The sequence below is a fragment of the Stegodyphus dumicola genome, chromosome 9, assembly GCF_044657685.1.
Source record: "Stegodyphus dumicola isolate Sdum_Otavi_A_Nest chromosome 9, ASM4465768v1".
Taxonomy (NCBI): Eukaryota; Metazoa; Arthropoda; class Arachnida; order Araneae; family Eresidae; genus Stegodyphus; species Stegodyphus dumicola.
This window is the reverse complement of record NC_140776.1, coordinates 130,932,755-130,956,603: the sequence shown is the minus strand read 5'-3', so window position 1 is coordinate 130,956,603 and position 23,849 is coordinate 130,932,755. Positions and strand designations below refer to the sequence as shown.

The 23,849-nt window shown below is 32.0% G+C and overlaps 1 protein-coding gene across 1 annotated transcript in view; it reads left to right on the top strand.

The window, feature by feature from the left end:
* mGluR (metabotropic Glutamate Receptor) overlaps nt 1-23,849 on the top strand; it is a 370,983-nt gene that overhangs the window by 153,756 nt on the left and 193,378 nt on the right. The window contains exons 2-3 of the mRNA XM_035352507.2: nt 11,002-11,694; nt 13,889-14,682. Of these exons, the coding sequence (XP_035208398.1) occupies nt 11,132-11,694; nt 13,889-14,682 (1,357 nt within the window). The 5' untranslated portion in view covers nt 11,002-11,131. The remainder of the gene's footprint in view (nt 1-11,001; nt 11,695-13,888; nt 14,683-23,849) is intronic.

Genomic DNA, 23,849 nt, shown 5'->3' with positions numbered 1-23,849 from the left:
CGGACTCATAAATGTCGGTTCACTTTTCAAACTGTTGCCACAAAATGTTAGAGTCCTGCATTATATTTGAAGAAATTAAATAATGAAAAATCTGCATAAATGTATGTATATTTCTCGTATTGTGATAAAACAACGGTACATAGAGTCATCGAATTTTGAATAACGTAATCCTCCAACGAATATGAGCATGTGGAAGACCCAATTTGAAATTTGAAATTTGTTTTATGATCGATTTCCTATTTTTTAAAACTTTGACGAATTTTTGATTAACAAACTCAAGGATTTCAAAGCGAGCAATGGCAACGTTGTGCAGAAAAAACATTTTTATCTCCAGCGCGTGAGTCTCTGTATCGGAAATTCTAAAGATATGCTCGTTTTAAAACTATTTTGCGATATTGCTGTTGCACTGGATCTTATGATTTAAGTGCGAGAAACATGATATTTAATAAAGAAAGGTAACACACAAAATGTTAAAAAACGCCCCTTTGGACGTAATTTAAAATCTGAAACATTTCAGATTTTTTTTTTAATTAAATACCGTACAATCAATATTATGTATATATGTTCCTGCCTTTATGGAAAAACAACGGCATCGAATCATGTGTCATATATGTCACTTTAAATCATGTGTCCCCATTGCCTCAAAAAAATGTAGTAGTTATTATCGTCACGCAATTAAAAAGCAACAATTGCAGTTCTTAACTTTTTTCTGCTTTTGTATCCAATTGATAATAAAATATTGGTAATAAAAATACATTTAAATCATAAGATGTCTAATTTAAAGTATTAAATATTTTTATGAAAGCACACTACTGGACCCATTAAAATTATCATAATATTTTTTCTTTTTTACGAAAATTCTTTCAGGCGGCTAATTTGCAAAGAAATAATGCAGCTAATATTTTTTATAAAATCTGAAAGGTTTCAAATTTTAAATTACGTCCAAAGGGGCGTTTTTTTAACATTTTGTCTGTTACCTTTATTTATTAAATATCACGTTCTTCGCACTTAAACCATAAAATTCAGTTCAAGAGCAATATCGCAAAATATTTTTAAACTGAGCATATCTTTAGAATTTCCGGTACAGAGTCTCGCGCACTGGAGATAAAATTGTTTCTGTAAAACGTTGCCATTGCTGCTTTGAAATCCTTGAGTTTGTTAATCGAAAATTGGTTAGAGTTTTGCAAAATATGAAATCAATAATAAAACAAAATCCAAATATAAAATTTGGGCTTCCACATGCCCATATTTGCAGCAAGATTACGTCATTCAAAATTCGATGGCTCTATGGACCGTTGTTTTATCACAATTTGAGCTTTAATGCGAGAAATATACATACATTTATGCAGAATTTTCATTGTTTAATTTCTTCAAATATAATGCAGGACTCTAACATTTGGTGGCAACAGTTTGAAAAGTGAAACGGACTTTTAGAGTGATTCAACGCAAAATCCCAAAACGAAAACCTTCAGGGATAAAGCAACTTCGGACTTGGAAAAAATACTATGGCAACTTCTAAAATCTTGTCGAGATTTCTAAGGATGTGCTGTTTTTAAATACTTTGTGATTTTTCTCTTGAATTTTATGGAGCGTAAGGGCTAAGAAAGCGATGCTTAGCAATAAAGTTAAAAAGGCATAAGCATTGTATTAGCAGACATGAGTCCAAGAGCAGATTAGTAACTTGAAGTGATCAGCGAGAGCTTACAAAAACCTTAGCAAATCCTCCTATGCATCGTTAAATCTGAATTCTTCGAGATATTCTTGTTTTCTTTTCTTTTACTTTTTACTCCTCCCTAAAGTAGACAATGCCAATTGTCATATCACGTTTTTGTTGGTTAAGTATCATATAAAATGCCCAGCTAAAGGTATAAAAACGTACATGAAAGGACAAAAATTTTCAACTCTCTTCTATCATAAAAGATCTTACAAACAGAAGAAAATAATTTTTTCTGTATCAGAATGAATAAAAAGAATGAAATGGAAAATTATATTTTAAAGGCAACGGAAAGAAATTTTTTAATGTAATAAAATTATTATTAATAAAAAAATCCCCCCACCATTTTTTGCGCTTCTTATATTATTGGCATAATAATTGTTGAGTGTATACGTTTACTAGCTCGACTGGGATTCGAATAATGAAAACTGTGTCTGCTGCCCGGTAGTTTTAATTTTTTTTCTCATTTACAATATGAATATCAACCAGTATCCCTTAAATTGTCCTTCTCGCAGGCTTCCTTCTCTTTAAGCCGATATATCTAGGGTTCTCTGTTGCAAATCAAATATTCTACTCTAACTTCATATTATAATTTGTTCTGCAAGGCAGCTCTCTGAAACTCAAATTGCATGCTGCAATATGACGAAAGACGGTGGCGGGAAAAAATCGAAAACGTCAGACAGAATACTGAAGCGCCGCCAACGCCAGCTGGCGAACTAAATTTGCTTGATTGTACCTACAGGGAAAATTCTCTTACCTTGCCACAATCACATGTCCAGACATACATACATTACAGTGACAAGATCTCAGTCTTTTTATTATCCCTTTTTTTCCTCCTCTAACAGTGTGAACATAAGATTAGTTCATAGCTCTTTGAAATCTCTAAGAACCGTATTAACAAGTGCATAACTGAAATGTGTTGAGCAATGTAAAACTGTTTCGACGGCCTTCTGGACATTAATTTGAGACCACTGCGATAAGGCCTGTATCGAAAATATCTAAATTTTCAGGCCTTAGAATAAAAAATATTGTTAATAATATGTTTATTGTGTATTTAATGAATTGAAAATTAAAAATTCTACCTTTGATGACGAAATTTGAGAAGGTACATCTCAGAAAAGAAATAAACTTGAAATATAATAGTCTTATTAAAATAAAGGAACAAGCTTAAAATTTAATCACGAATATTATTTTATTTAATATAAAATCATTAATCATCAAGGGTACAAATTTTATTTTATGGCTACGCTTTAAATTATCTGTTTTAAAATATTTAAAATATAAGTAACTAGTTGGTACAAAAAGTACTTTGATCCATAAATTCGTTCTCATATATATTTGCTATATTTGCACATTAAACGTAGGACGCACTTTTGTTTTAAAGCAATTCAAACATACTGAAAAATTCCGCTAATAGGAATTTTTGATTCAGGGAGGACTATGTAAAAGTAGTAATGATATTTTTAAAGGATATGCTGTCAATTCTCATTGTTGTTTAACAACATTGTTTTTATAAAAATGTGCGTCTTATTTTTAGAAACTCTGTTTGTAAGCATATATCTGTGATAAATACTTTGAATATATATACATTGACAAGATTAGGAACACGAGAATCTGGCGATTGGGCAGGTTCCATCACAGCAGAGGGAAAAAAATATAACATATAACTAAACAACCTTAACAGATATAGACATTACATTTTTAATTATTAAATAAATCCTGAGATGACGAATATGAATATAAATGTGAATGTAATATGTATTTTAGTATACAAAGCAATTGTTTTCTGCAGAAATTACTGAAAAATTAGATCTATTTTTCTGTTACCTCTAGATCAGGAGATTTTAAGCAGAACATAGTCTCAAGAGGAGAATACAGTTAGCCTTTTATTTACTTGTTAAGGACTTAATTTTATCTTATGAATATAAAAACTACTTTTATTCTTAAGTTTTGGCATTTATCAACACATTCTGTACTTTTTCTTAGTTAATTTGTAACACATATTAAAAAATTATCTAAATTTAAATAACTGTATATGTGTTTTCCGAAATTTGAAAAGGAGAGGAGCAATGATCTTCTAGCAATGGTGAAAGGAATGCATAGACAAAAAGGTTAAGTACAACTTCTCTAAATGTTTTCTTTTCTAAAATAATTATTTGCATTCTTTGCTTTACATTGTTTAAACGATCTCTCCTGTTTTAAATAGTAAATTAAATTAATTTTTTTTAATTTGATAAGATTTGATGCAGAGCACAGCAAGTACTAAATCATACCCTGCTTTGCATTTTGTCCTACTTAACTTGAAAATTACAGCCCGAAATAAGTAAGTTTTTTCCTGCATGTTTAGTTAGTTGCTTAATAACAAACAGACGCTATTTATGGTTATCAGCACCTTACTAAGTGATTGTAAAGTGAAATCAATTATTTATCTTGGAAAATAAAAAACTTTACTCAATGCCTATTAAGATAATAAAAATGACGAAGTCTTGCTGACAAAGCTTTTTCTTGAAAACCTAACTGACAATCATAGCGGTTAAAAATAGAGTTGTTACTATAAGGACTGTACTTCTCTATAAAAAAAGAACTGGAATCTGATGCTGCATTTCAAAGAATTCAGAATTTATGAAACACTGAAATAATGAATATTTTTTATCATCCTCCACTTTTTTTCTTCTTTTTTTGACGGACACTTTTTGTTGCTGTTACTTTTGCATTAGCCATTAATCATGAACTAAGTACTCGTTTTTTTTTTTTTTTTTTTTTTTTTTTTTTTTTTTTTTTTTTCCCCCCACAAAAATAACGAAAGACTTGAATTTATTGTCGAATAAGTCTTATTTTCTTTCAGTGGGAATTAGTTTCAAGCCAGGATACTTTTCGGTGATCCTGGTACTAGACGTTTGGCCAAAAAGGCAACCAAAGTTCATTCTCAAGTCGGATTCGGTGCAGAATGAGTGAACAGACCATAGCTGCATTGAAGAGCTTTTCGGCACTTAAGCTTAGAATGGCCGCATGAGGCAGTCGTGACTGGATTGCAATGTTGGACAATGGAAGATATTGATCCGCGATGACGGCTTTGTTTCTACCAGCCTCCTCACTCTCTGTCCTATCCCATACCCCTAAAGTCTTTAAGCGAGGGATTAGGTGCCGGGAATAGGCATTTCTTTTCTTTAAGACACTTTCTTGGGTAATGGTCGACGATAAGACTACGTCTTGGTAAAGTTATTTTTCGACTATTTTTTTTTTCTTTGGGTCCGGTAAAACGTTGAAGAGTTGTAAAAGGAAGAAGGTATCTATGAAATGGCTAACACATGTCCGATAAAAACATGACGTTGGCAACAAGGGGAACAATTTCAGGAAACAAGAAGAGGCAGTTGGCCCTGTTTCATTTCACCTCTGGAGAAAGAGAAATATCCCATTTAAAGAGAGCCACTTAATCGAAGAGGGAATAAAATTCCCATTTTGTATCTTATATAAAGGTGAACGATACGACACCTGCTACATTAGACTCAATAACTGGTATTTGAGTTGGGTATTATATCATTCGCATCATGTTCTTCGAATAAACTGTAAGAAGCTACCTCAACACTCATACATATATCATTGTAAGAAATGAACTGCGAATTGACCAGCCTCCTAATAATAATGCGAGTAATTTCCTCGGCATATTAGATCAGTTCTCCTTATACAGAGTATTCGAAAAATGTTGCTTCAGTTTTTATTTTTTTAAGTTTGATCATAACCATATATTTCTAACTAAAATATTTCTTTAAATTATTGATAAGAAATCTTACGAAAACAATTTCAACATTATTTAAGGTAAAGAGCTCTTTATATATAAGACCTAACTTTTCATAATGTCTTCGAAATTAAAAACAACCAAATGTAGTGTCTGTTAGACTTACTGTAGAAGCAAGAAATATAAAAAATAAGCAATGACTTCGCCTGGACACTATCTCCGAACCTTCTGATTTTAGTCGGACGTGCTTTCTAGGAAGGCACAAGATGAACGTCGAATCACACAGTCAAAATATTTTAGGAGAATGACTCTTTAGAATAATTTTTTGCTTTTTGATATGGTGCGAAACAACCAATCGCCACGGATTACTTGAGGATTACCATGGAAAACGAAAACTAGATCTTCAGTTACAAGTGACTGTTGATGATGGAGGATTCGATGCTTCTAGCTGATTGGTTGTTGAAAAGAACAACTTATAATTGTTTTCGAAAGGGAAGAGAAATTCGTGCGTCTTTCTTTCAATGATAAAGCAGGTAGAAAATTGTTTGAAACGGTTGCTCGCCTGAAAAAATATGGATATGTGACAATAGCCTAAAGAGAAAGAAAATCCTTACGTAACTAGTTGTTGAAAAGTTTCTGGGAAACTTGAAGTTAATTAGAAGTTGCTTATGATTCCTTAATATGTTAACTATAAAGTTTGCACACGTTTACGCGCAAATGTGACTGAAATAATCAAGAAAAAATTACTGATTGAATTAAATTTTTTGATAACCAAATAATTGTCAATTACGTTTGCTAAAAAGAAATGAAATGATAGTCATAATGCCATATATTCTATTTAAACCAATTTCCGATTTAAAAGAAGAGGATCCACATGGCTTTTTATGAATAAAAGAAAAAACAATAACTTGTTCCGGAACAATGAAGAATTACTACCAAAAATCATCACCCTAACTCTATTTGAACTCAATAATAATTTTCAAATTCTATTGCAAATAACGTTTATTAATGTCATGTATAGCTTTTTTCTTCATTTCTAACGCTGCTTATTCTTCCTTTATTTACAATGTGGTTGTTTTATTTAGAATATTGATTTACGTAACATTTATATGAATATATTCTCCACTTTGCTGTTGTTGTTTCAAATGACCAGACACTAACAACCTAAGCGTCATCAGTGGTCAATACTCATTGTCCATATAGCTGTCTGTTTAAAGACAATGTTACTCACAGTGCGCCAGAAATACACTTTTCATGTAAAAAAGGAGGAGGGTCTACCATTGCTCTTCTCGTATAACTAAACCTCTCGAGAAAGGCTTTCATCTTGCTAGTACTTTAAATTCTCGCATGTCAAGCAATTATTATGGAATTCGAATGAATCCCTAAGGACAGGATAATCAGCATTGTTAACCACTATACAGATCAGACCAACATTCGCCAAGTTAAACTTGCTTGAAAATAACTAAAAATAATTGGGCTTATTTTTCATTCAATTACTATGTGGATAATTTTTCTTTCCTCTGTTTCTAACTGTTTTTGGATCAATATAATTTTGCGCTAATCACGGACATCTTCGTCCCAGTAAATAGAGTGGTTGAAAATAATTTTTTAAAATATGTTTACATGCAAACTTTAATCCTTATGGAATGGAATTAAAAGTAGATCTAAGAAGTGCAAAGCTCCTCCAAACATTAATTTATTACATGCAAAAGTGCACGTGCATGCCAGTTACGTTAGATTGAGAGTAATGTGTCTAACAACAGAGAGAACGATACCGCTGTAATCCTTTTCTAATAACGATGCAATAAAATACGATTCATAGTCGTAGTCTGATGCGATATAGAATCCACATAAAAATTTCGATAGAAAAATAAACTAATTCTCTCTCATTATATCAGCACCAATGGCACGCATTTTTTAGTGATAATCGTCTGTTTAATCAAATGGTCATAAAAACTCAAGTTAAATCCAATATTTCACCTATATTCAATTTTAGTCGATTAAATGTGGCAAACAATTGATCATAATTGATCAGCATAATAATGCGAACAAACAAACACACAAACAGGCATTCTTCTTTATATACATATATAGATTTTGTTAAAACTGACAAATTTTTTATTTTACAAATGCTACTATTACAAATATTTTATTTTACAAACGCTTTTATTTTGAAAGCAAGCAGTAGCAACACTTTTCGAAACATTTTTATGAGCAACGCACGAGACTGTTGCCACTCGGAAAAAATGAGTGCGAAAATTAATATTTTCAGAGTTTTTAATTAATACCTCGGCTGATTAAAGTCGTACGAAGATGGGAATATTCGAAAGGGCTTCCCACGAATTATTGGAATCGGAAATAATGTGCTTAATGTTTGGCAATGTTTATTGTCAATTTAATGTTTATTGAAATACTGTTCTTAAGAGGTAATAATTAAATCCTAACATTAAGTATATATATATATATACATATATACAAACACCCCTTACCCAACCTTTGTCTTCTGAATCGTTAGTCGTAGTCATGTGGTCTCAAAAGTGCTTTAAATTAGGAAAAAGTTCAGATTTTGGAAATTTTAAATTTTAACAAAGAATTACTTTTGGACAAATAACGAAATCTAACTTTTTATGCTGTTTCCCGGCTCCTATACTTCTATTTAGAAAAGTTTTATGAAAAAAAAAAAAAAAAACTATTTGTCTTTCGTATGACAAACATTGACCAGCATATTTAATTTCAAATTTTGTCATTTTTGATGTCATTTTCAACTTGCCTTGAGGGATCGATTAATTTAGTTAGAATAACTTGAAGAAATAACTTTAAATGAAGTGTAGTAAAAATGAGTGTAATTAATAGTCCGCATTGACATGTCGTGTCCACATCAATTTTTTTTTCTTTTAATATTTCAGAGTATTACTAGACACCTATGTGAATTCAACTCACATTTGTTCCCTTTTTTTCAGAAAGGAATCATTAGAATTCCTTTAAGGTACATGTCACATTTTGCTTTAAACCGTCATTATCATAAAACTAGCATTCTGTCACATTTTTCCCTCTTTACGTTATTCCGCCTACCTTTTCTCCTTTTCTTTTTCTCAAAGGAAATACGTTCCTTTTCCTAAAGCGATCTTTCAGATATTGCGATAGGCTTATCTTTCAGTACTAGAACTGTGGCATCAAAGTCTTTCAAATCTTCAAAATGTTTTCCATATGTAAATATATTATATGGAGAACCGATTTGAAAATATGTGTGTTTAGAATTGCATATTCGGAATCATTTTATAAACATATGTACGTATTTGCTCTGTATTGCTTATCAATTGTAACCTTTAAACATACGCAAGAAAACAAGAAGTATAGAAAAAGCTATTAAATACCCGCATACGGGCTTTGCCATTGCAGGTAATAAAGATTAATATTATCTGCAATAGAGAAAGTAATTTTTCTTCATAAATTACGTAATTCAAATTTTAGCGGCAAAATATATGATGCAACAAGCTTTCTGATTCAATCTGTTACGTCAATTTACTCTGCATAATTATGTACTTAGAAATCTTGGGCAGCCAATCAAGGAACAATTCACTATTGGGTTTAAACAGGTTTTAAAATTAGGTACAAAAGCAACTATAAATTGGCATCAAGATCTGTGCCAAACTAAAGCTGCTTTTTTGCATACTTTTAAATTCTACTTTCATATAGTTTTTAATCGGTTTAATCCTGGGTTTAATCAGGATTTTTACTCCTCAATGTGCATTTTCAATAATAAGAGGTGAATTGGATTTGTCTGCTTACTCCCAGTTGGTGTATTCATTATATTAAAATTCCATTAATTTTTTATCATTACTTTGAGCTATCAAAGGTCATTAAAACTTAATTCAGAAGCATCCCCTAACTAAAATATTGAAAAAAAGCGGAGACTACACGACTTTGTTTTATGGCCTATTAAAAAGTACACAATTTTTGCTGCACTAGGTTTAAATTTACTTCATTGAATTATTCTAAGTTGAATAACCGATCTGTCAAGTCAAGTTGAAAATGACGTTAAAAATTGCAAATTTTGAAATGAAATATCCTGGTCAATGTTTGTCCCGCAGGAGTCAAACTTCTTATAATTCTATTTTATTTTTCAACTTTCTGAAATATAAATAAAAGAAACAGGAGACCGCATTAAAAGTCAGATTTCGTTATTTATCGAACATATTTTTTAAAATTTGATATTGCCAAAACATAAAAATTTTCGTCACTTAAAACATTTCCATAATTGAAAGTATGTGATTGCGATAAACGATTATGCATAACATATATGCATTTGTTATTGCCAATTGCAATTAAAAAAGGAAGCACACAACTTGGTGTTCTAGCAGTCCGATATGCAAAATTTCTATACTTTACTGCTAATCGTTTTCGAGCTACGCGAAATACATATGTACGTACAAAAGAAACGAAAAAAATCCCTTTTGAATCTGCTTTAAATACGTTTCGGAAAAAAAAAAAGAGTCCTTTATTCTGTGCGTACAAGTGTCAAACAGAAGAAAGTGTCCAAAGTGGATTTGAAAATAATTGAAATATAATGCCAGAAATTTTTCACGATTACAATACTTCTTTCACTTCGTACAAGGAAGTAAAATCTAATCGATTAAGACTATTGTTAAATAATATATTTACGCTTGAATTTCTAGATCTTTTTTACGCGTGCGTATGTGTATGTGTCAATGTCAATGGGTCAATGACTGTTTAGTTAAAAAAAATCATAAATGTCACACAAAACTCTGTTAAAGGAAAGTGTTTACAGCTTTTTATTTACCAGTTTGAGTTATGCTTTTTTATATTGCATTGTTCAAACATTGATCATATTAAAATTATATGTAATAATAAATATTAACTGTGTAATCTAGTATGTTATATTAATTAGGCAATTATTTATGATTTAAAACCTTTATTGTAACTTCTCCTCTCCGTAGACCTCACCAGAATGCATTATTAGCTGCATGTGCATTTAAGGTGAAGGTTTTGAAAGTTTAGATTAGAGCATCTTTTTCAACCGTAGTCTTCAACTCCGTTACCTACACTTGAAATTTAACTTTCTGTTACGTCAATTTAAATACCCGCAAATACCAGAGGTTTGTCTGTCACACAAGCTGTGCCTCTCTGTTAATTTGAGACGTAAATAGAAAAATTAGATTAATCTTCTTTAGATTATGTGATTCGTTTCAGGCTAAGGGATAATATAAGTCGTTAACAGTGCAGTATGGTCTGCTGGTTTTTGATATATAGGCTTTTAAATGTAGCAGAACCCTACAAATACTGATCTTCTTAGTTTTTCATTTATGCGTTTTATTTTAGAAACATTTAGGTAATGTTGGGGAACTTTTAGGAATTATGAATAGATTTTTTAAATTCTACAATTTAAATAAATTTAAAGAATCTGGCAAGTTTGAAGTACTGACTTTTGCTAATATTCTAATGATATTACATAATCTGATACTATATAAAAATAGGAATTTGAATTAAATTGTAGGATTTTACTTACGTATTTACTTTATTTTGTTTCTAGGAAATAATTTTGCATTGTCAGTCCTGAAAGTAATTATCCAAAGCCGACTCATGCAAGGCCAAAGTAACCATTGCTGTAACAAGACAGCATTCTCCCAATCTACTCGCTGTCGGAGCACTCCCAACAGACGATGACGATCGGTACGACCTCCTTCAGGGGCGGGGGGTACAAACCACCTGCCTCCCATCTTCTAGGCGTGGCAAGTCTTGTCCTTTTGTACCTCGGTTTGAGTGACAGTAGAAAGGCCATTTTGAAAGGTGACGTAATACTTGGTGGGCTCTTTCCTGTTCACCAGAAAGGTGTAAAGACCAGATGCGGTGCCATCAATAAGGACAGAGGTGTCCAACGCGTGGAATCTATGCTGTATGCCCTGGAGAAGATCAACAATGATACAAGCCTCCTGAAAGACATTAAGTTAGGAGCAATCATACTGGATACATGTTCCAGCGACAGTTACGCTTTGAACCAGTCTCTAGAATTTATTCGAGCTTCGATCAATACAGTCGATGCAACAGCTTTTGAATGTGCTGATGGATCACCACCTACCATCAAGTTTTCAACTAAAGCAATAACAGGAGTCGTTGGCGGATCGTATAGCGAAGTCTCACTTCAAGTAGCCAATCTTCTTAGATTATTCAGGATTCCACAGATATCCTATGCTTCCACTGGTACTTCTCTGAGTGATAAAACTAGGTAATTCAATAAAATGCTTTAATTATTGTGTTAATTTTTCCAGTAATACCATATTTATTTAATATGGCATATTGACATTATTTTATGCTTAAATAAATATGGTATTAAATTTTTTAATACCATATTTATTTAAGCATAAAATAATGTCAATATACTCGTATAAAAGGAAATCAAATTTTAAAACTAATAAGTGGAAACGACACAGTATTTTAGTTGCATTAATATATTTATCAGGCATATAAGTACAAATTTCTTGAAGATAAATACTGGGTTGGCAAAAAAGCAATTTCTACTTGGACAAATAGATAGCTTTATCTTCGTATTGTTATTCTTCTGTCAATCTTACATTTTCTTTATTTGAGAATCCGCAGCTGACACTTTTATTTTGCTACAGAAAAAAAATTCGTGTATTTTTGTTTAAACTTATTAGTTAATGGTCATAGGTTGCAAAGATAAACATTTTCGGCACGTTTTAATTTTTTATTTTCATAAATGTAAGGAAGCGGCTGAGGCTCACAAAAAAATATGTGAAGTTTATGGAGTTCAATGCTTAACAGAACGCAAGTGCCATTGGTTTAAAAAATCTTTTCTGGAGATTTTTCACTTAAAGATGAGCAGGGTTCTTGCCGATCTTCTGAAATTAATGATGACAAAATTAAATCCATAATTGAATGGAATCGTCATACAACTTTTCGAGAGATTGCAAACAATTAAATATATTATACACAACAATTGAAAATCACGTAAGATGCCTTGAACACGTTAAGAAACTTGATTTTTTCGTTTCGCATGAATTGAAAAAATTCACTTAGCACAACGAATCAATATTTCCAATGTGCATTTCAAACGTGATGCAGTCGGCCTTTTTTTTAAACTAATTTTCTCTGGTGATGAGAAATGGATCGACTAGAATAATATTAATTGGAAAAGATCATAGTACAAGCACGATGAATCAGCACAAATCTAACCGAAAACTAAATTGCGTGGGAAAAAGGTACTGCCGCTAATTTGGTGGAATTACATATGTATTGTGTATTCGGATCTATTTCCAAGCAACCAAACGATCAGCTCTGATCTTTACTGGCAACTTCTTATGAAACTCGAGGAAGAAATCAAACAGAAAGAGCCAGAACTGGCAAAGTGCTAAGGAATTGTGATCCACCATGACAATGCGAGGTCTCACACATCTTTAGACATACATACGGAATTATTGCAGCTTTAGTGGGGAAGTGGCATCGCATCTCCAATATAGATCCGACCTTGCACCTCATTTCAAGTTTACAAAACTTTTTAAATGGTAAAAATTTCAGCAATAACAATAACTTTAAATCGCACTTGGTTGAGTATTTTGCTGATAAAGGCCAGGTGTTCCATAAGCGGAATCATAAAGTTACCAGAAAACGGCAAAAAGTAATCAAACAAAATGGAATATATTTGACTGAAAAGTTAATTTTTTATGTAAAAACAATACTGTGTTTTATTTCACTCTACAAAACCGAAATTACCTTCTTGTCGACCCGATGCATATATCTTTGTCTTTACGGTGACAAGAAGCAAATACTTTTCTTTCTCCAAGTTTAAAAAATTAAAAAAAAAAACTGGTTCAAAATATTTCATTTATTTATGTAACGAAATTTAAGCTGTAAATTTGTTTACTAATTTATTTTACTTACAAAATATTGAATCCAAATATTAATAGCTCAAACTATTTGACCTTATAATGGCTATAATTTAATAATTTCATAACAGTTGTAAGTATTAATATAAAACCTTTATTCAAGTTAGTAGAATTTTATATCATTCCCACTATCTGATTTAAGTAAACAGAATCTTTTAGAGAAATAAGTAAATATACTAATGATAAAAATTATTGCAGGAACAAATCTTTTGCATATTTTATTGTTGTTAATAATAATAAATTTTCTTGTGAAATATGGTACGTAAGTATCTTAATTACAGAATTCGCTGATATCATTATTGGTAAAATTACAAATATTTTATGTACCTATCTTTAACTGCAACTCCTATCAATCAGGAATGCATGAAAGAATTTTAAAAGATACATATATTGCATAAATCTAGTAGTTAATGATGAAGTAAATTTTAATTATAAATTTATGTTTCTCTTACATCTATCTATATTCTGTCAGTATATTTTTTCATTTCAAATGAGACATGCACTTATGTATTTCAGATATGACTTCTTCGCCCGCACTGTACCGTCGGACACATTCCAAGCTGTGGCTTTAGTTGATTTGGTTCAGCGTTTTAATTGGTCATATGTATCTTTGGTGTCATCTGAAGGTCAGTATGGCGATTCAGGTATGACTGCTTTCCAAAGAGAAGCCCGTAGTCGCAATATCTGCATCGCCGTGTCTGAGAAAGTGCCCCACTCTGCGACGGAGGAGGTCTTTGACTCCATCTATCAGAACCTGCTGCAGAAGATCAGCGCCCGCGGCGTGGTTCTCTTCACCAGGGCAGAAGATGCCGCTGGCATGTTGAGGGCAGCTATGAGATCCAACAACCATATATTTACATGGGTCGCCAGTGATGGATGGGGCAAACAAGAGAAGCTGGTAGAAGGCCTTGAAAGGGCTGCAGAGGGTGCGATAACAGTAGAATTACAATCTACAGAAATTACAGAATTTAATGATTATATGAAAAACCTTATACCTACGACAAATAAGAGAAATCCATGGTTCGAAGAATATTGGGAAAGCGTGTTTGCTTGTAAACTACCGCAAAATGTGAAACCGAATTCTAGTGTGCCTGTGTGCTCGCCAAATCTTAGACTGGACGAAAGTGTAGGCTACAGGCAAGAATCCAAAGTACAGTTCGTGGTAGATGCTGTGTATGCTTTCGCTCATGCGCTGGACAAAGTGTGGCGCGAACTGTGTGAGCCAAAAGGTGAAAGTTACTGCAATGAAATGAGGACAGTAGATGGTGGGAAATTCTACCTCGACTATATTCTCAATGTTTCATTTACAGGTAAGTGTTTTTGTTCATTCTCCTGAGTATTTTGCATCAATTCTAAATCATAACTAAAGTAGGAATGATCGAGCAATAAATAGATGCCGTTTAAGTGCCTAGCACTTCGCTGATGTACCTTTAGCAAATAAATGAAACTTCTACAAATATATGCATTCATAATATGACTAAATGCCTCTAATTAATGACATTATTCAAAACAAAAAAGGCGCTCTTCCGATTCAGCAAATTTTTAGCTTTGTGTTTTTTCCTTTTTCTTCTATGCTTTGTTTTTAATATGCCCAAAATCTTCATATATTCGAATATTTTCCTTTACTACGTTCTGGATAATGCAAATTCTATATGTGTACAAAAATATTTATATGTAAGCTGTTATGCCACAGGAATGCTTTCCTTATTAGTTAGAAATTAACTAATAAGTTGCATGGGAGATGTTTGTCACTAAAATATTTATATGTTAATGGACGTTTTATTAATCGGAATGCTGCCATATTATTAATTGTAATATGACATCTACGAGGTTCTGTGCGAAAGGTAACTAGACTCAAAACTGGTAATTTATTTGAGTATAGAATTTTGGAAATACCTTATGATATCTTGAAGAGTAAAATCTCTAAAACTTATCTGACTGCTGGAAAAGTTTTAATTTTCGAAAGGAAAAGCTTATAATGTGTCACATAGTTTATGTGGTTAATTAAATTATTCATTAATTAAAACATAATTTTTTAATTATATAAGACTCAAATACATGATATTACTTTATACTCCTAACCATTAAAGCTGCTGTAATATGAAAAAATCCTACAAGTGCACTGGAGTTTGCGTGAAAGGTGTAAACTATGGAAATGATTAGGCTTACCAGACGTCCCGCTTTGACCAGAACTGTCCCAGTTTGATCATATGGTCCATCCGCCCAGTTTGCTATTTTGTCCCGGTTATTTGGTAAAATTTTAAGTGCCTAATATGCAAAAGTTAGTTTAAAGTACCAAATAGTAGAAGTAAAAATTATGCAGTATCGAATAAAATGGCGATTTAGAAATTAAAATATTCCTCTGTTACACTCACTATTGCCAGTCTAAATACAAATGTCTTTGAAGATATTTTGTAATATCTATATCTAAGTACTTTAATATTTTCTATATCAGCTTTCAAAAACCTTTTGGATTTTTCAGACCACTAAGTTTGCAATGTAAATTTTCGCGGACCACAAACTTTATTTCCACATGTAGACTCTAGATGTTTTCCCGCAAAATGATGACAGATGTCGTTTTTACATTGAACTATAGGTAGACCATTTTGATGTAGAATCTTATACTTGGGTAAGAACAGTGAATTAGCATGATTTGAAATTGAAGCTGCATATGAAAAAAATAATGTAACTGCCTCAAATATTACAATAAACATGGATCAACCTGTTGATGAAGTGGTGATTGAAGAGTATTTTTGGTCAGTTAATTATGAAAGTGGAAAAATAAAAGTTATAAAGAAAATGGATACTATGAATAAACCTTTCAAGCTTTGCGAACAGCAAAATTAGCAGTGAATTTTTTATACCATTAAAAATAGCAAAGAAAGTTCACACTAGTGATAAATACTGACAGCTTCCTAATAATATGAAATATTCAGTTGAGTTATTAGGTTTTCTTTCAACTCACTGTTTTTTTAACCTAGATTTTTCAATCATGGTTACTTATCTTGTAGGCTATATTCTCGATTGAGAGTGGTTTTTCAAAATTGTCCCGATTTGAGTAGAACATATTATGGTAAGCGTACAAAAGATCTTCATTTTATGACATGCGCACATTATAAGCAAGAATAAACGTACCTCGTAGTGGTATAATAAGACATATTGAAAAGATGATTTTTCGTTTGGAAACTCGTTGTTTTTTGTATTGAGGTCCCTTTTACGCTTAATGTAACAAAATCTCATATCCTTCTAAGGAAACTGGGTGAATTACACAGCTTCAAATATTCGCACATGCGCTGCAATAGTTACTGCGACGGCATGGACTGGGAACAAGGCAGCCAAAGTTTCGGCTTTGCTCGAAGACACACTATACGAATCAAGCGTGCAGTGTTGCTTTCAGTAATGCTCCATAATACTTCAATGGCTTGACGTCAGTTTTTTTATTTCTGTTTTTTTATAAATCTTGCTTTTACTTAAAACATCATGATAACCGTAGCCTAGGGTAACATGCTGCCGTGCATTAATCTTGTTGAAAGATAGTGTTACGCAGACCTCGAGTATAGCACAAACAAGGGTCTTAACATGTCGGAAATGCAACGGCAGCTATCCACGTTACCATTTATGTCAATTATAGGATGTATATTCTATATAAATAGATGCACGCCTGCACGCCACTGGGAACGCATGATACCTTGCATTACTATAGGCGTGTTTGTGTGGAGGCACAGAGGAGGACATGTAAGTTTGTCCTCCTCTGTTCCTTCACACTGGGATATGTTCATCCTGATGTTATACCTAAATAGAGATTTGTTTGAAAAGACGACGGGGTGCCACTCATGTATCCAGTGTCATCGTTCGTCGCATTACTGTAGGCGTGCCTGTCTCTGTTGCTGCTTCAAGGAAAGCCGTAACAATGTCGCCGTGCTGACCGTCCGTGGTGCTACAGATATTGCCGCATTTTCCGAGCGGTCATTTGTCTTCCTGCATACGAACCAAATTTCTGACAACCCGAAGTCGCTGAGATCTTGCATGGCGTTCTATATTCATCAATTTCTCACTCCTCAGACTGTCATGGGATCCTGATCAACACCAGCAGAAATGTCACGGAACGATAAATCGTAGTCCTGTCGCTGTTGAATTCCGATGCGTGCTTGTAGGAGTTTTTTTATTACATGACGCATAACGTGACCTTTACACAAACAACTAATGTTCAAATGCAATTCAGAAGTGAGAAACTCTCTGTGCAGTCCTCCCATTTATACACAGTGTAGATGGCGTTATTCCTATCTGCTTTGTGTGCATGCATAGGAATGCTAACCGCTTGCATATGCCATTCATGTAGTATCTTTCATGTAAAATTGACGTTTGATGTATGCCATCTTCATAGTGTAGCAGTTTTAATGGCCAGCATTATATATATATATATATATATATACTATATATCTCAATCCATCATTATTAAATCCTCGAATTTTGAAGTTTTTTCTTTGAAAATTACAATTCGGGCCAGGCATTTGAAAACAGATCTTTCCTTTTTTTCGCCATAAGGTTGCGTTTACTCACTGAGCTTTCAAAATTAGAGAGCAAGTATTGGATATCTTTTAATAAAATGTTATTTAAAGATGACCTTATCGCGTAAGTGTTTTCACTTAATATTGCTTTCATGTTGCATTTTCAGTATAAAGCGCTTTAAGTAAATGGAAAATGAATATAATTAAATGCAGCTTTCTGAGGTTTGTATTCTACAGCACACATTTAAATATTTCACCATTTTAGTCATCCTAAAGGATTTTTCTAATTTTCAAGTTTAATTTATAATTAATATCTACCTCAGTCAAAACGAGAGATTTTGAGACTAACAAATTAGAAGCAAATGATCGTAAACTTCAAAATGCAAAGTAAAGTAAAATATTTTAAGACTACTCTTTTATATGAACTAATACGAGTTTCTTGAGGAAAAGAGGACATGGAGTTACAAAGCAATAAGAAATTTTAAACTTCAAGAATGAGGTAAAGGAAAACAGTATTGTTTAGCATAAATTAAATGCACTTTGTAGCACATTCATATCATATCAAAGGTTTCTTGAATTCTTGAAGTTCCATCATTAATTACCATCACCGCTGTTTTTATCCTCAAGCATCACAACTGACACCATGTTAATTAATCGCTTCTCATTTGCATGAAGATAAAGTACTTCATTGATTTCGAAATTGTTTTAAAGGAAGAAACGGCTTAATGAAGAGAAAACAAAATGCGAGCTTCCTTTAAATTAAGCAGCCGAAATTTTTTAACAGTAGGCTGCATTTTAAAAAAAAAAGTTATTTTATATGTGTAATATTCTACTAAATTTCAAACTAAATGTAATTACATGAATTTAAAATTTCGTTTCTCATTTTCCCTCGTCTAAAATCTTTCATGTACACTCCAGACATTCATTTAGCAATCTGAAGTTTTTTTTCTCTTAATTGCAGCAGTTTTTCTTTTTTTTAGTGTAATTTCCGCACGGAAGTAGTAGATAGAAGTTGGCTTATTTTTTAGCTTTTCTTATCTAAAATTTATCACGTAGTTTTAGGCCAAACTCCTATTTGTGTGTTAGGTGTATCTTTCAGGCGTACAAGCAGCATCGGACTTCCATATTGCTTATACGACTTCGGCACAATCAGTAGGCTTATTTTAGAGCAGTAAAAAAAAAAAAAAAAAAGAAAAGAAAAGAAAAGAAAAAAAGAAATGCCCGACAGGATTCGACCTCCCAATTTAACTGGACTCTCTTTCAACTGGGCGTGCTTCCAAATACATCAAGAAGGCAGGCAGTAAGGTAGCAGAAAATTCCTTATATCTTTTATTAAAATATTAGGTAATTTAATGAAATTAATCTAGATAATTAGCCGTGAGATTGACTTACAAATTTCAACAAGTACGTGTATTATTAACGGGAACGTGATTACCGTATGTAGATAGTTCTATATACATGTATATATATATATATATATATATATATATATACATATATTTTCTCACTGAGTCATTTCTTAGTCCTAAGAAGTAGTCATCTTCTAAAAATATACTAAACAAACCTGATGGCATTGCACCAATTCCTTCTCTACCCCAAAAGTTTTTGTTTTCAAAATCGCGAAATCGTTATTGTTAACATTTAATCTTTAATTTTAACACGCATATAACGTCCAATTTAAGAGATTGACTTAAATTGATTAACTCTTGCCTTCAATTACAGTTATACGTAATAAAAATAGTATGCGCTAAAAGTGTAAGAAGTTTTTATCTTTCTTCTTGTAAGCCCTCATTAAGTTATTATTTCACAATTTATCACTCCAGACAAAAAAAAAAAAAAAAAAAAACAAGATATTTCGGTAACGTTTATAAGACAAATAATTAAAACTGGTTTTAAAACTTAGATCTCAATAAGCTGAAAGCAAAGAGAAATGATTGCTGTTCTTGTTCGCTATATTACAATCTAAGAACGCTGATGAGTATGCCATTGTTAATATAAACAATCTTCATATTTTTATGAAGAACTGAGTTCGTGATGATTCAGTATGATGATGACCCGGTAATGCTTAGCAAGGCCTTGGTTACACAGCCTTTAGTGCATGTGCAGCGATTCCTGTTCATTTTGCAGAGTCTGGCCAAAATGGAACACAGTATAGTAAATTAGGAAAATATTAGTGGTAGATAGAGTAGCCGTTTGGCTTTTAGACTGATGTGCGACTTGATTCCAGTGACACAATAATGATTCATAAGATATTTACTTTAACTCTTTTCTAGAAAAAGATTTTTAGACAGAAAATTCTCTTAGCGTTTTAGATCTATTGACTAATTTTTAGTTTCCTCGTATTTTGTATTCCGTCTTAGTAGATTACATGGCTCGTGGTTATAGATTAATTTATGAAAAAGTTTAAAAACTACATATGACATTATAACTTTAATCTGACAGTATCTGACTTTTAATAAAGTCTGACTTTGATTATAAACTATCAATCTCGCCCATGCTAACTGGTCAATTCATTGTGAAGTTCGCGCTAACCATAGTTATTTACAAGATTTTTAGACTACAAAAAGGAACAGTATTCGTGGAATAAAAAAAATTTAATACTTATTCAAAATTATTGATCTCAAAATTAAAAAAAAATAGTAAAAGCAACTAATATAGTAAATATAACATACTACTTTGCTTATCAGTTCCGCTTTACCATACAATGAGTTGTGCTATTTTTATACTTTACACAACAGAAAATTTGTTAATTACTTAAATAATATTTTATTTTGAATGATAGAATTGTACACAAATAACAATATTAAAACTTTCTGGCTCAGAAGTACGTTCAGTCACCAAATTGATTGAAGATATTGCTTTTGTTCATTACTTCTTATATTTTATTTACCATTTGTTACATATATTACTTCTTAATCCGAAAGAATATTTCTTTAGAAATTATTCAAAATTAGAGAAGTGCAAAATCTTGAAAATATTCTCTCTTTCATGCTAATTCCATTAGATGTGTTAAAAATTAGAAAGGGGTAAATTTTAAAACAAAATCCTCAATGTACAGAAACAAAAAAAAAATTCAATATACATAAGAAATAGTATTTTTCAAAGATCCTTTTTCATATTTATCATTTCGTAGCGTATATAATATTAAGATAAACTCTATGTATGGGCTGCGATTAAGTAAAGACAATGGCGAAATAAAAGCATATTAGAACGAATCAAACAAAATATTAATGATATTTTGAATGAGTTGATCTTTCGTGAACGATTTTCTTTTACTATTGACGTGGAATTAAAACCTCGCACTGTACGCATTCCAAAAAACCATACTCGAGTGTTAAAATATCCCTTCAGTTTTGTAGTTACTGTTCTAAATATAGCAAAGAAAAATTTCAGTAATATTATTCAATCTAAGAATTATTCTGAATTTTTGCAGTCTATCGAGAATTTGTTTCTGAGAAATCAATACCATCTAAAAATTCTTCATCCGTTATCATTCACAACTGCAGATAATACTAAGCATTCATCTGCAAAAGACTTCGACAGATTATGCAAATCCAAATCCTTTTAGAATGGAAAAATCCAAAATAGAACCACTTGCTTTATCTATGAGACGTTACTCCATGTTGATGGAAATTCTCCCCCTTTTACTTCTGTGTTAAGGCTTTGCTCGTTCGAGGGAGAGAATTATTTTCCTCGTGCTTCGTCCACCCCCCCCACACACACTTCAGTATTTTTTGCTTATTCCAGTCTCCAAATCGATCTGCATACATAACATGATTTTCTCAGACCTCCATAAAAATGAACAATAACATACTACGGTGTGCAAGAAATGAAGTTTTATGTTTTGCATGATTGAACTCAAAGAAATACTTTTCGAGTTTACTGTGGTTTGTTTCTCAGGTTTTATTTTTCCTTCAGCAAACACAGCATAGCAACGCTATAGATTTCGTTGTCGAATTGGATTGTTATTCTGCTAAGATTTCTTTGTTTGGCTGTTATTCAATAAAATATTCTTTATATTCTGATAGAATTAGCGAAGATTGAAAATGTCATTGAACCTAACTGAAAGTTGCCACATGAACTGTTTTGGTTCGCTTCTCTGTCCGATATATTATCATTAGCTGAAATTTGTTTTAGCTTTCCTCATGATCACATGTTATGATTACAGGGTAGCGAGATATTAATCGGGACAACTATTTACTTATAGAAACTCTGTAGTTACACCTTCTTTTATTTTTAACGCTTGAGATACTTCTATGTTTTATTAAATACAAAATTCTATCCGCTAAAGAGTAAACCATGACAGCATATTTGCTTCAATGATGTATAAGGGATTTTCCTGAACGTATATAATTTAAACTGCATTGTTAGTGTAACAAATTAAATCATTTAAAACTTAAATTTTTTGTGTTCTCTAACATTTTGCAACAAAGGTTATTAAATGTCGCAAGCAAGATGAAACATTTTTAATATACTGATTGCGAAACTACTTCTATTCAAGTTATTCGCACCCTTAACTAAGCTGAATAACAACACCGCATAGATAAAACCTAGTAGAGAAAACTTAAACCCACACTTCATAATCACTGGCAAAAGAAAGCAATTACAAATCAAAATTATTGGTGTCATCAATTTAAAAGTAATCTTTCGGCAATAATACCTTCATTTTAAAACGACAGCATCATCTTAGTTACAGCATCATCTTTTACTATTTTTAAATATAATGCATGTAGTACAATAATTACAAATATAATTACTTAAAACTCTGTTGTGTTTGTCGGATGTAAACAGAATGGTAATTTATATAAGCCTTTTAAATATATTAAACTAGAGCATACGATAATTAATATTTTATTTTCCATTTAGCAGGAGATATATTCATTTGTTAGTTGTTTGTTGTCCCCAGTCGTGTTTTTAAACGTATACCATTTCGGTATTATATGAACACTAGCACAACGTTTTGCACGTTAATTTACATGAAAACGCGAGCCTTAATAGACTTTTCGACATAATTTACACATACTTTAAAGTACATTATGCACATACAGACACTCACAAATAGGACAGTTTCTGTCGTTGTACTGGGCCGATTGACAAAATTTAATTTGTGTTTTTCATGTCTCGAAAGCGCGACTTAGGATATATGTCAGATTTTAAATACAACAATTGTACTAGCATAGGTATTTCGACACAAAATCAGACTTTTTTTGAAATGAAATCCCGCTGTTTTCGCATATTTCGATTCCACGACTCATTATGCCTAAATATTACATTTTGTAAAATTTGGTGAGAAACTTTGTGCGAAATTTAAAAATTTATTAAATTTATTTTGGCGCAGTTTTTCAATTTGGGAGAAGAATAATTCAGTTGGCGAAATTCTTAATTTAATAATAAAATAAATAATTTTAATAATAAAATTAGCAAAGTTAAAATAGGGAGCGAGGCGCAAATGCACCTTACGCTCAAAATCTGAACTTCAATTAATGGAAAGCAACCACTGAACGGAGATTTTTTATACCCTCTGGTAGTACCAAACGAGAGGAGGTAACGCCATCTATCGGCAAAAATAACTGAATTAAGATAGTAGAATTTTAAAGGCATTAGAAAGGACTGGATTGGACTTCAAATCATTAACTAAACCTGCCAAATCTTTGTGAATGTGAAAAGTCTCAAGAAAATCCAATTCACCTATGGAAGAAGCCTTTTGGATAATTTTTGCAGATCCAAAATCAAAATTTATATTTGAACATACATCCTGGTCTAGAACCGATACCGTTTGTCAACGGCATAAAAATGTGCTTATTTCTAAATTCATTAAACTCACACGCCAGTCGGATAGTCCCAACTATCTAGCTGATCTTCCCACTGCAAACGTTAACCCCATCGTTAATATCTCCAATTCGTTCTCCAATCGTTAATATTCCTTCAAACACCTATGTTAGAACAATTGGGGGCTGTATGTAAACCTA